The following is a 14,485-nucleotide window of genomic DNA, read 5'->3' on the forward strand; positions in this document are numbered from 1 at the left end:
CAAGATTGTAGACTTACACAAGGCTGGAATGGGCTACAAGACCATCGCCAAGCAGCTTGGTGAGAAGGTGACAACAGTTGGTGCGATTATTCGAAACTATAAGAAACACAAAAGAACTGTCAATCTCCCTCGGCCTGGGGCTCCATGCAAGATCTCACCTCGTGGAGTTGCAATGATCATGAGAACGGTGAAGAATCAGCCCAGAACTACACGGGAGGATCTTGCCAATGATCTCAAGGCAGCTGGGACCATAGTCACCAAGAAAACAGTTGGTAACACACTACGCCGTGAAGGACTGAAATCCTGCGGCGCCCGCAAGGTCCCCCTGCTCAAGAAAGCACATATACATGCCCATCTGAAGTTTGCCAATGAACATCTGAATTATTCAGAGGACAACTGGGTGAAAGTGTTGTGGTCAGATGAGAACAAAATAGATATCTTTGGCATCAACTCAACTCGCCGTGTTTGGAGGAGGAGGAATGCTGCCTATGGCCCCAAGAACACCATCCCCACCGTCAAACATGGAGGTGGAAACATTATGCTTTGGGGTGTTTTTCTGCTAAGCGGACAGGGCAACTTCACTGCATCAAAGGGACCTCCTTCCCTCAGCCAGGGCATTGAAAATGGGTCGTGGATGGGTATTCCAGCATGACAATGACCCAAAACACACGGCCAAGGCAACAAAGGAGTGGCTCAAGAAGAAGCACATTAAGGTCCTGGAGTGGCCTAGCCAGTCTCCAGACCTTAATCCATTAGAACATATGTGGAGGGAGCTGAAGGTTCGAGTTGCCAAACGTAAGCCTCGAAACCTTATTGACTTGGAGAAGATCTGCAAATAGGATTGGGACAAAATCCCTCCTGAGATGTGTGCAAACCTGGTGGCCAACTACAAGAAACGTCTGACCTCTGCGATTGCCAACAAGGGTTTTGCCACCAAGTACTAAGTTACGTGTTGCAGAGGGGTCAAATACTTATTTCCCTCATTAAAATGCTAATCAATTTATAATATTTTTGACATGCGTTTTTCTGGATTTTGTTGTTGTTATTCTGTCTCTCACTGTTCAAATAAACCTAACATTAAAATTATCGACTGATAATTTCTTCGTCAGTGGGCAAACGAACGTAAATCAGCAAGGGATCAAATACTTTTTTCCCTCACTGTAGGGATGCGTTTTCTTTAATGTGTGGAACAAGTTAGGCAATCTGCTGAATGCATTGTTTTACCAAGAATGTAAATCTATGCAAAGAGCTGTGATCACGTAGGAATGTTTTTTTTTATAGCCGACAACTTGCCTTGTTTGGCACACGGCATACTTTACAACAGCAGCCATTCACAACTACGTGGCGGTCTTGTCACCACGGCGCTTGTCTTTCGTTTAGCGCACTTGAGCCCACGTGAAGTGTTAAAGAATGGCAGGTCACGGGGACAGACCGAGGTGCTATGGGTTGAAGGAATGAGACGAGTGGCAGTTGCACCAGCTGTGCCAACCTGCTCCATTGAAATGTCTAGTGCTTCACTCGTTGTGAGCGTTGCTCCTCTGCTGTGTTTGGAGGGCGACTATCTGCACTGCACAGTAAGCGTCCTTCACGAGCCTCCACCATAGAGGCCGATCTAGACACCCCTGCTACTAGACTTTGGCCAGTCCACGTAACTTTACAATATCCTGCACTCCATCAGCCCATCTTTTCGCTAGCCCGTGCTGCATCCAGTTCACCTCTATCTGGTCAAACAGAAGTGGCTGGGCAAGTAGGTTACATGACCCAGCCAATGCAGCCTCGAATTTTAGCTCCTCACAATACAACCACGTGCTTTGCAGTTTCTCCTCACACTACAACCTCTTGTTTAGCAGTTTCGTGCGCCGAATAGAGGACTATGTTACCTCCTCATGGTGAATGGAGCCAGCACAAGGCCATCACATCTCCTATATTCGAGATCCAGGGGGCGGTATCGGTCCAGAGGAATTGCAGCCTCTCTTTTTGCAGGGATACGTTTGAATATTTCACGTGGCCTAACCGCAATCGTTTCATGTTTCTTGGAGCAAAGCTGCCAAGAGGACGACCGTCGGGAAGAGAAGGGGCGACGATGTGAGCTGGTGTGCAAGAGCGAGATGGATCGTGGTGTCACGGAAGCGCCGGTGATGGCAGCGACTGGGCGGCTGCGTGCAATTGTTATACACGATAATGATTTTTATCCGTGAAATGACTGTCATTTTTACAAACGACTTATATTATTTATTCTCATTAACGTTTATTTTGGCCTTGCTCGCTTTGCCATCCTGCCCAGTACCACCTCGTTGCTATTTCACCAATAACGATGACAGCAACAGCTACAACAACAAAAAACTGTGACTACACATACATAAACCACAACTTCAGCAAGTGGCAGTATCTACAGAAACAGCTTTTTAATGACGGGAGTGTTGTTAGTGGTTCAGGAATTCGCGAACTGTACGAAGCTGTTAGTAAGTTCGTAAGTTTAACCGTTAGACAATAATACTTGTAATGTGAAATAAAGTTTCAAAAGTAACTATCCCCCTAGAGGGTCGTTAAAAACAACAAAGTTTAATTCATTTCTGGTCATAAACAGGGTAATTGAACTGCTAAAATGGGTACTTTAATCGTGAAAATGTAAAGTAAATGTACTGATAATGTTAAAAGATTAAAATTAGTCGGATGATTTCCAAGTAGTCGGAAGATACAGTAGTCTGAATTCATGCATGACACATTTTTACAGTATTTTTTATTTTACAGCATTTTTTTTCCTGTAATTGCTGATGCGCGTGTTATCTGAAAGAGCTGACGTTCTATTTTAGAGTAAGTTACGTGGCTTAGTGCCTCCACTAAAGATCAGTATCATAGCGAGGAAGTAGGTGATGTATCAGAATTATTACAGATGAAAATGTGTAAATGTCAAATGGAAAAATAAACCTGTTATTTTGATTAGTACTTATTAGGCGTTTAAAAAAGCACTCACACAGCCCAATGTATTTGGTACCACGTTTTATACCTTCACCAACTTCATTCTCAGGCACCTCCACGCCACCAATGCAGGTAATGTTCGCGTGTCCGCTCACCACAGTCCATTCGCCAGACCACCCGTTTTTACAACTGGACATGGTATGGCCCTTCTGCCTACCCCACCCCACATGGTACATCCCCGCAAAGGAGAATAAGCAGCTGGTTGCAACAGCTTCACCAAGTGTCCGCTATTTCTGACGCTAGAATTGGCTGCAGCATCTTAGTAGTAACCGAATCACCTCATTTGTATTCCTACGTTGACAACAAGTCTACAATTCTATTACTTTTCCATAAACTGGTTCAAAGGTGGCAGTCTATTTTATATTCTTACTTGAAGCTCAATACGGACTCTGCAAGGATCAGACTGCATTTTAGCAATGGGTAAGGGTCTTGTTTTCTTTTTAAGTTATATAGCACATAGCAGATTGTGATTGTTTATATATCGTTTTCCAAAGTAATCACTCACTTTTAATGACATGCAAATATTTGTATCACGTGTCCTATATTTTAAAGTTCACAACGAAATAAACATAAAATAAATTTTTCCAAATCTTAAAAGCATTAAGTGACTAAAACAAAATTAATGTTAACAAAAACATGAACATTTATCGACTTGCCAGCATTATCTATATAAATAAATACCTCAATCTGTATGTCTCAACAAACCTCTAAGGAACTTCCAACAGGGTAAAAAAATGAAGTTCGGTACATAGATATCTTTTAGAAAACAAACAACAGGGAACATCTGAAATTAAGGGATTCTTCATTTTAAGGCCTTCAAATCTCGATTTTAAGTGCTCCATGAGCACAGTTGTGCCTGGTGCCATACAAAAAGCGTTCAAAATGTAAGATTGCGTTTTTTTGTTTGATAGAGCGCTAAAGTGAAAGTAAAATTAAAGCAAGACGCATTGGGGTTCTATCTTTGAATGTTTTGAGATCATTCAGATTCAAGCAGCGGTTGTGAGCGAAAAGAAATCCGCATGTCATTATATTCAAAATTTAAATAATTCGAAAATGGTAGAATATAGGAGAGCTTTCCTTCATGGAGTATTAAGTTAACTATATTAATAAAAAAGAACGGGATCTTTAAATGGAGCGGCTTCCAATGGGTACGTCTTTAAATATAATAAGTTATATCGAGTCTTCAGCAATGTTTGTGTATTTTTTCTGGAGCAGTTGTTAATGTCTGATCGTAGATTAAAAAATATATATATATCAGGTTTATATTTAGATTTATTCAACACTCTTGCCTGGTGAAGACAGGCTTTATTAACTAATACGAAATAAATCTGAATTACGGGCTTGTTTATGAAGGGGTAGCGAAGTTTAAACCCGAGGATTCTAACAGCAGTGTTGCTCTGATGGATGAGGTGGAGCTCACAGGAACCGAAGTTCAGTTTTGAGCCAACAGGTGACGCATCACGCTCGTCTCATATTCGCATCTTGGTACTGGTGCGGTCAACGTTGAGTCTTGATGTTTAGTAAAAACTGCATAATAAAAGACCCAGAGAGTTAAAGACACTTTGAATATGTTTCCCCCCTTTTTTCTGGCAACAAAACAGGTGTTAAGATGTTAAAACACCAAACTGAAACCTTTTACAAGGAATCATGTCTTTTTTTAAAAATCCTTTATATTAAGTTCGCGTGCTTGCTTGCTTGCTTGCGTGCTTGCTTGCTTGCTTAGGACCGTGCAAATCTTTCGGTCGTTTTTTAACCCACTTCCCGTGATCCAATCGAGCTGACATTTTCCACACAGACTCGTTGTGCCAGACAATTATTGTTCGTGAAATTTTTTTTCCAAAATTTTACACTTTTTAGGCAAAAAAAAATTATTTTACATATATTCAAATAGAACGCATTCATGGCTTTGGCTGAACGTCAGAGTGAAAGAGCCCAGAGCGTAACCCCTCCACAGGCCGTGGCGGAGTAGCGCAGTTTGTAGCGCCCTCGCTTCCCATGGCAAAGGTCGCGGGATCGATCCCCGCGTCCTCCACAGGCGAATATATTTTTTAATCATTTATATTAAGTTCGCTTACTTGCTTGCGTGCTTGCTTGCGTGCTTGCTTGCTTACGACCGTGCAAATCTTTCGGTCGTTTTTTAACCCACTTCCCGTGATCCAATCGAGCTGACATTTTCCACACAGACTCGTTGTGCGAGACAATTAATGTTCGTGAAAAAAAATTCCCAACATTTTACACTTTTTAGGCAATTTTTTTTTATTTTACATATATTCAAATAGAACGCACAGTGTAAGAGCCCAGAGCGTAACCCCTCCACAGGCCGTGGCGGAGTAGCGCAGTTGGTAGTGCCCTCGCTTCCCATGCCAAAGGTCGCGGGATCGATCCTCGCGTCCTCCACAGGCGAATATATTTTTAAATCCTTTATATTAAGTTCGCTGCCACGCATATAAAGGATTTATAGTGAAAAACTTCGTTTTTACGGGTTATACTTATATAGAATATAGTATTGTCATCAGTATGACATAAGTATACCAAGTTTGCAGTCGATACCACATTAGAAAGTGGGTTAAAATTGAGTTACAAAATTTGAGGATACGACAACAACAACAGACAGATTGAGTTAAATAAAAGCGTGTAATAAAAAAAAACCTTCATTATGTTTCAATACAACTTGGAAACGCCTACTCGCACTTGTGAAACGAACTGCCGGACTATTTGGTTTGGTGGAGCGATCCTCCACCTGTAGTGAGTCCTCACGTCACCGCTGGGAGTGTGTACAAGCACGTGTGTGTATGTGTATGTGTGTATGTATGTTTTATTGACCTGGTCAATAAGGCCTATGATACCATCAGTAGGCCTGGGCTCTGGGTTGTTCTTCGTCGGTTCAGAGTCCCTGACCCTCTGCTCGCGATCATTAAGGACCTTCATGATGGTGAGCGGGCCCAGGTCAAACTACATGGCCGGGAGTCGTCGCCATTCCCTGTTCACCTTGGGATGCGACAGGGATGTCCTCTGGCTCCCACATTATTAAACATATTTTTTCGACCACGTACTTCGTGAAGGCTTTGATGGCTGTACCAGAGAAATTTCCATCTGGTACAAATACATTGGGAAGCGGATCGATGCATAAGTGCAGTCAAGGGATGGCACCCTATTGGTCAACCATGTTACGTATGCTGACGATCTGGTGATTGCTGTTCACTCAGAGGAGGAGTTGGAGGCGCTCTTACTGAAACTGGAGTGTGCCACTACCATCAGCCCCACCAAAACTAAGCACTTACCTGGGTATTTTGTACCATCGGGGACTCCACGGCTACAACTTCCAATCGGTGATGGTGATCTTTGTATGTGTCAGGATTGGTAGTGTATCGGGTTAGCGCTACACTGGTGTTACAAACCCCGTGACCCGAGTTCGATTCCCCCTCATGCCTAATACTGGTGACGATTACAGTGAGGGAAAAAAGTATTTGATCCCCTGCTGATTTTGTACGTTTGCCCACTGACAAAGAAATGATCAGTCTATAATTTTAATGGTAGGTTTATTTGAACAGTGAGAGACAGAATAACAACAACAAAATCCAGAAAAACGCACGTCAAAAATGTTATAAATTGATTTCCATTTTAATGAGGGAAATAAGTATTTGACCCCCTCTCAATCAGAAAGAAGTCTGGCTCCCATGTGTCTTTTATAAGGTAACGAGCCGAGATTAGGAGCACACTCTTAAAGGGAGTTCTCCTAATCTCAGCCTGTTACCTGTATAAAAGACACCTGTTCACAGAAGAAATCAATCAATCAGATTCCAAACTCTCCACCATGGCCAAGACTAAAGAGCTCTCCAAGGATGTCAGGGACAAGATTGTAGACCTACACAAGGCTGGAATGGGCTACAAAACCATCGCCAAGCAGCTTAGTGAGAAGGTGGCAACAGTTGGTGTGATTATTCTCAAATGGAAGAAACACAAAAGGACTGTCAATCTCCCTCGGCCTGGGGTTCCATGCAAGATCTCACCTCGTGGAGTTGCAATGATCATGAGAACGGTGAGGAATCAGCCCAGAACTACATGGGAGAATCTTGTCAATGATCTCAAGGCAGCTGGGACCATAGTCACCAAGAAAACAGTTGGTAACACACTACGCCGTGAAGGACTGAAATCCTGCAGCGCCCGCAGATCCCCCTGCTCAATAAAGCACATATACATGCCCGTCTGAAGTTTGCCAATGAACATCTGAATGATACAGAGGACAACTGGGTGAAAGTGTTGTGGTCAAATGAGACCAAGATGAAGCTCTTTGGCATCAACTCAACTCGCCGTGTTTGGAGGAGGAGGAATGCTGCCTATGACCCGAAGAACACCATCCCCACCGTCAAACATGGAGGTGGAAACATTATGCTTTGGGGGTGTTTTTCTGCTAAGGGGACAGGACAACTTCACTGCATCAAAGGGACGGGGCCATGTACCGTCAAATCTTGGGTGAGAAGCTCCTTCCCTCAGCCAGGGCATTGAAAATGGGTCGTGGATGGGTATTCCAGCATGACAATGACCCAAAACACACGGCCAAGGCAACATAGGAGTGGCTCAAGAAGAAGCACATTAAGGTCCTGGAGTGGCCTAGCCAGTCTCCAGACCTTAATCCCATAGAAAATATGTGGAGGGAGCTGAAGGTTTGAGTTGCCAAACGTCAGCCTCGAAACTTTAATGACTTGGAGAAGATCTGCAAAGAGGAGTGGGACAAAATCCCACCTGAGATGTGTGCAAACCTGGTGGCCAACTACAAGAAACGTCTGACTTCTGTTATTGCCTACAAGGGTTTTGCCACCAAGTACTAAGTCATGTTTTGCAGAGGGGTCAAATACTTATTTCCCTCATTAAAATGCCAATCAATTCATACAAATTTTTACATGCGTTTTTCTGGATTTTGTTGTTATTCTGTCTCTCACTGTTCAAATAAACCTACCATTAAAATTATAGACTGATCATTTCTTTGTCAGTGGGCAAACGTACAAAATCAGCAGGGGATCAAATACTTTTTTCTTTCACTGTATCTGAACCGGTCCTGGGCCTCCCCGAGGTCGACTCAGCCTCAAATAAGTACCTGGTACAGTGTATAAACATCACCACTAGGGAGACAAAGGCGGTCAAGCGTGGTGCTGCCCACCCAGCATTTTCTCCAACAATCTGTTAAGGCTGTACAGGGGATCTTTGTCTTTGTGTGCACTTGCGAAAGTGTGCGTATGTGTAGTGGCGTTATTTCACACGACCAACTTCTTCTTTTCTCCTGTGTCACTTTATTTGTACAGAACTCCTCGCGTTCAAGACCACGCATCTCTGTCGCAACTGTTCCTCTTGTACTGCTCGTCTGCTACGCTCCGCTCGCCGTCTCTCGCTCTGCTAGCCTGCTGCATTGCCCTATGCCAGCTTCTCGCTATACACGCCGCTAGCTTCTCCATTGCTAGTCTCTCACTATACACTCCGCTAGCTTCTCCACTGCTAGTCTCTCACTATACACTCTGCTAGCTTCTCCATTGCACAGTCTCTCACTATACACTCCGCTAGCTGCTCCACTGCTAGTCTCTCACTATACACTCTGCTAGCTTCTCCATTGCTAGTCTCTCACTAAACACTCCGCTAGCTTCTCCACTGCTAGTCTCTCACTATACACTCCGCTAGCTTCTCCACTGCTAGCCTCATCACCCTCACAATTAGGATTCCGCTAGCCTGTCTACCCTCACTCTTCCAACCTGGCCCTTGCTTCCAGCGGGGGATCAGCCAACACCGCTGGAGAGGACGAGGTTGGAGAGCGGGGTCCCGGACTTCTCTTGAATTCTCCCTTGTCTTCACTCCAACCAACTCCACTCCTTTGCCTCACATCTTCCTCTTTAATCCTCCTCATTAAGTGCCCCCAGATGCCTTCATTAAGCCAGCGTCCTCCCCACGCCTCACGCACGTGTTCTCCCCCTTATCTCCACTATCTCTCGCCTCCGTGGTGCCTACTCCGCGTTTGCATTTGCAGCCAGCCAATCACTGCCTCTTTCCCTAATTGCTGGCGTCTCTCTGCCTGCACCTGCTTATCCTGAGCTGACCTCACTGTCTTCAACCCCGTACATAATGCAACTGCTGTTTGCAAACCCTGTGCGCATTACTCCACTACATATGTCTTCGGAACAGAACCCCTTCGTAAATCAGGGACTGACAGATCCTCGCAGAAGTTCCACGGGTTCGTGCTAGTTGAATATTAATGTTTCACACATGTTGCGTGCTAAAAAAAAATACTAAAAAAAAAAAATGTCCAGACAGACAAAGTAACAAACTTACCACTCCATTATAGTGTAATGCGAGCGTAAATGGGAAGGCCGGATGTGACGATCCGAGAGGGAGGAGTCAGGGTCACGTGGGAGGGGGAGGAGTCAGGGTCACGTGGGAGAGAGGTTATAGGAAGGAGCCCGGAAGAGATCTAGGCAGTCGAGGGAGTGAAGAGGCCAGACCACGTCGGGTGGCCGCCGTGCCATCAGCCGCGAGGTTAATAGGGCTTGGCACACCGCCAGCTAGCGGTGTGCAGAGAGAAAGCGGAGTGTGCGGGGCGCACAGGGCGTGCGAGGTTGCACGGGGCTAGCGGAGGGCTAGAAGAGGGTGCGAGGTTGCACGGGGCTAGCGGAGGGCTAGCAGAGGGTGCGAGGTTGCACGGGGCTAGCGGAGGGCTAGCAGAGGGTGCGAAGGTTGCACAGGCAGCAGAGTAGCTGCAGAGTGTGCGGGAGCACACGGAGCAGCGGGGTGGCTGCAGAGTGCGCGGCACGCGAGGAGAGACGACGCTGGGCCGAGGAGGAGGCCAGCGGGGTGCGGAGGAGAGGAACATCAATAAAGGACAGACGGAGACCAACATCGCGAGAAGGAGTCCTTTATTACAATAGTATCAAGTGTGCCTTTCCTTTACAATTATGTACACTTGTTCATTTGTTTTGCAGGAAACAATCTAATGAAAAAGCCCTGGCGTGATGTGGAATTCTCAACCAGGTATATCTTCTTCCACGCATTTGTCCCACTCATGTGGGGTCGCTGTCCTTGCCAACCTTGTCCACACTGCCCTCTCCTGCACCATCTCTCTTTCCGCTCCTCGGGCCACTATGGTCCGATCGCACCACATCGTCTCTCTACCTCTTCTTCTGCCTTCCTCCTCTAGATCTCTTTCCTTCTCCTTGCATTACATGCACCTTCTGACCCACATACTTTTCCAGTTGTCTCTCCACATCATCGAACTACACAAGTTTGTTTTTGTCTCTCTCCTTCTTCTATGTGATTTCTACCACCTTGATTATTCCTCTCAATTCTTCATTTCTCACCCTGTCTTTCCTTGTTAAACCAAACATCCACCGCAACCGCCTCATCTCTGTGACTGCCATACTTGTTTTTTCCTCTTTCTTGTGTCTTCACCAGGTATATCTCTGTGTTTCTAATATCATCTGATTACATTTACAGGCTAAGTATGTCCTGTGTGTACACATCTGGTTGTGTGATGGGCAGCTGAGACATCTGGGCATAGAAGTAGGGGAGGTAGCGTGCGTAATTCATCCATGGGATCATTGCTCGAATGCTTGCCAAGTGTAGCATCCAGTCTCCCTCTCTGGATGCTCAGTTGAGCCCCAACAAGATTTCAACCATGTCCAAATAGGACATCCAGAAGGTCGAGAGGCTGCCATTTCTACCTCTGAGGAACTCGCGGTAGATTTCAAACATTTCCATGATGCATGTACATGAACTGTTCTCGAGGACCTTCTACAAAGCAGCTTGTGTCTCATCGAGGCAAACCATGTCGTTCATGTGAGTTGCTTACAACCAGGACAGGACACCATTCCATGTCATTCGCATGAGAGCTTAGTACAGGAGTTTGTGTAGTCGCACTGCTCTGTTGTACCTGCGGCCATCCATAGCACCTCCAGATAATATTTTGAATACAGTCAGAAGATAGAGATCTTCAAACACCACACAGATGGAGGCAATGATCATCGAACATCCACGTTGTTGAGCTGGCCATGACGTCTGGAGGGCTGACTTCAGAAACAAGTTTTATTAACTCGGCTCCATTAAGGAAAAAGCTAAAGAGGGAAGAAAATATCCTTCAAATACGTCCTCAATGCCGACACGACGTGCTACATGAACTACAGCTCGTGGAAGAATATTGCACAGGATCGTTCCGGGTGGGGTAGGAGTCTGCTGCTGAAAATACCTCGCATTTGAAACCATATGACGACAACAGGTATAGGAAAAGCTGGAGTGGCATAAACAGCAGCGTGGCTTCAGACTGAATCAACAAGCCGGGGCCCGAAGTCCAACTAAAAAACACGCGGTGCCCGAGCTGTAACAGTGTCTGTCAATCCTAGATTGGTCTTGGCCATCTTCGGACCCACAAAAAAAGACAATGAGAGACTTGTGCATCCATCTTACCATAATCTTGTCTTCACTCTAGTCTAGATGTCCACTGTGATCCACACAGGGAGTTATTATTATTTCAAGGACCTAATTGTACTGACTAAACAAATACACTACAATGTGACAACGTACTGTATCTAGTACTGGCAGTGTCACTCAACTCCCGTGTAGGTAATTGTTGGGATCTAGTACTCCCCTCCAATTCCTTTGCGCTCTCGTTTTATACAAAGCCCTGAGCCATTGATTGTCAATGGGAGAGCAGCTCTCCACGAAGTCGTTACACTTGGTGGCCTAGAACACGTTCCTTCGGAGTGGGCAGGTAGAACTTGGTTGGACAGCGCATTCGTGCGATCCGTGTTGGATACCATAGTCGTGTTGGAGGTTGTAGCTGTTACTATTGCATCTGATGATGATTATTGATTTATTGGTGTAGGTCTTTAAGTTCATGCAGCTGCTGCAGCAGGTCGCGCCTGTGCTGTGACGCCGCCTCCTGCATGTACCACGCGTGCCAATCCACCTGACCTGGTCCTTGAACGGCCAAGATGTTGTCGTAATGGCGCACCAGGTGCATGCTGTTGAGCAGGGCATAGACGCCGCAGTCGTAGCCGTTCGGTTGCTGCGGCACAAGCACCGTGGTGATTGCCACGGTGGTGATCGCCACCGGCGTGCTCACCAATTTGGCGCGCACGACCCGGTCCACCACCGTGCTGATGAAGGCCGCGATGTTCTTGGCGTTGCGCGACTGCCAGCACGCAGCCATTGAGTCGAACAGCATGGCAGTCGACCTTGGTGGGCACGTGGCGTTGACGATGACCAAGATCTGCCAATGCGATTGCTCGTGGATCGTATGATCCACACGGGCCTGGAAGACACGCCATCAAAGACGCAATTCAAGTCGTCGAGATGGCCCGCCAAGAACTTTGTGTACAGGAATGTGTTGAACAGGTGGACGTATGCCACTCGCGGCAGGCAGTAGAACTGCCCAAACAGGTTGATGATGGTGTCGTTCAACCACTGGCCAGGTTGTAAGCAGCGGAAGTCGTTCGGGAACAGCCTTCCGTACCCCGGAACGAAGACGACGTGTTCGACCGAGACAGGGGGTGGACAACGTGGAGTGACGCCGGGCGGAGGCGGGCTTGGTCGCCGCTTCACCGCCACAGCAGACTCTAACGGCGTCGGAGCTGGCTCCTCCAGCCGCGACCGTTTCCCATGCAGGACGAGCGGATCGGGCGGAGGCGGGCTTGGTTTGGACCTCCGCCGCTTCACCGCCACAGCAGACTCTTGCGGCGTTGGATCTGGCTCCTCCGGCCGCGACCGTTTCCTGCGCGGGACGAGTGGCTTGCGAGCCTGTGGTCCCGCGCGTGGTTGCCACATGCCGTTTTTGCCAATGTCCATTCGCCATTTCGTCGAATGTATATTCGGCTGCAATGTCTTGAGGTGCGCCTTCCGGAACGAGAGCGCCAAAGGAAAACAACGGAATCGACACGCCTGCCGCACGCGGCTGAACATCACGTACAGCAACTCGAATGACAGATTCGGGCTGCCGCAACTTGGCTCCAGCAGGGCGATGATGTATGTGAACGTCGCGCCTTGGCATTTCCATGTGGTGATTGCGAACAACAGGTCAACTGCGTGCATCTCGTAGGCGACAGTGACCTTGCCAATCTGGATCGTCTTCGGCTTGCGTTTCATCAGTCCGATCGGGATGTGGACCGCGTCGACACCACCATCAGCATCGCGCGGGGCGACGTTGAGATGACGCGGCCATGCGGCCACATCGACCCCATGCACGGAGACGATGATATGGTCAGGCGGCATCGGCACGTCAATGACACGGCGGACGCCATCGTCGCTGCTGTCGCTTTGAGCACGTATGGCGGCGATGGTGGTGCGGCGTTCGTCCGCATTGTCCCACACGACGGATACCAGCGTGCAGGGCGTACCATTCGCGACATTGTAGACAACGTTGCCATTGCCATTGTCGAGGATCTGGGCAGGGCAGCCAGCGACGAAATACCCGAACAGCTCGGGATTGTCCTCCTGGTAGAGCAGTGACTGCAGCTAGACAGGAACGTCGCGCTTCAGGCGCTGACGCCACCGCAAAACATGTCGACCCGTGGCGACGGCGACGTGTACAGCACGTGCCGCCTTGATGACGGCCCGATCGCGATTGCTTGTCGTCAGGCACGTGGATTCCGTGAGCCAGGCCGGATCTGCGGCAATCTCGGTCTTGGTAATCAGTGCCGTCAGGCCATCGATTATGTCGTCGGTGATGGGGCGGAAGGCGCAGTCAGCATCCGTCCAGCGGGTCCCCGTCGGGTAACGCCGTGGTAGCACCCGCATCCCCTGGAGGCGCCGGCAATGATCCGGACAGCCAGCGGCCCGGAGCTGCTCAGTCATCTCGAATACATGGAATCGCTCGAATAGGGAGCGTGCCATCAGGTCTTCCGACGACACGGCGCCGTACATGACGCGATATAAATTGAGCCTACATGTAACTGGCAGCTGTATGAAGTCGCCCACCAGGAGGATGGAGATGCCCCCGAAAACCACGCGCGGATTGTACATTGAGTGCAGGCGCTGGTCCAACAGCACGAGGAAGGCAGCCGGCAGCATGCCGACCTCGTTGATGACGACGAGGCGCAAACTGTCGCCGCCGATGATGTTGAAAATCAAGTCCACCAGCTGGCCGGTGTTCAGGTCCTTGATGAACGACTTCCACATGGCAGCAAAAGTCTGCCCCTGGGGCAGCGGGCAGGCGCCGACGCCGGTGTAGCAGCAGCAGGCCATTGTGCCGCCGCGTGAGGCGATTTCATCGGCGGTTTTGTGGATGCAGACGCTCTTCCCGACGCCACCACCACTGTGCATCATGAGCAACTTCTGTCAGGGCACATCGACGATTTCCGATGCGACACAGTACTGGCAATCGGTCAGAAAGTACGGCCCGATTTTGACCATGGCCTCGTCATCGAACATCAGATCTACAGGGCCGCCGTTTCTTCCACGGCCACTGGTGGCGCCAACGTCGCCGTGATCGGTTTGGTGCGGTTCGAGGGCATGGATCTGCTTGCGCATGTCACTC

At 48.0% G+C, this 14,485-nt stretch overlaps 1 protein-coding gene across 4 annotated transcripts in view; it reads left to right on the plus strand.

The window, feature by feature from the left end:
• The first annotated feature begins 2,876 nt into the window (after positions 1-2,876).
• The window catches only part of LOC144737784 (uncharacterized), a 49,758-nt gene continuing 38,149 nt past the window's right edge, over positions 2,877-14,485 (plus strand). The window contains exons 1-2 of one of the 4 annotated variants that reach the window (XM_078620648.1): positions 2,877-3,399; positions 9,942-9,990. In XM_078620648.1, the coding sequence (XP_078476774.1) occupies positions 9,972-9,990 (19 nt within the window). In that variant the 5' untranslated portion in view covers positions 2,877-3,399; positions 9,942-9,971. The remainder of the gene's footprint in view (positions 3,400-9,941; positions 9,991-14,485) is intronic. The other 3 variants (XR_013589076.1, XR_013589075.1, XR_013589074.1) reach the window with 3 other exon arrangements.

The sequence above is a fragment of the Lampetra planeri genome, chromosome 74, assembly GCF_965212315.1.
Source record: "Lampetra planeri chromosome 74, kcLamPlan1.2.h2, whole genome shotgun sequence".
NCBI classification, from domain to species: Eukaryota; Metazoa; Chordata; class Hyperoartia; order Petromyzontiformes; family Petromyzontidae; genus Lampetra; species Lampetra planeri.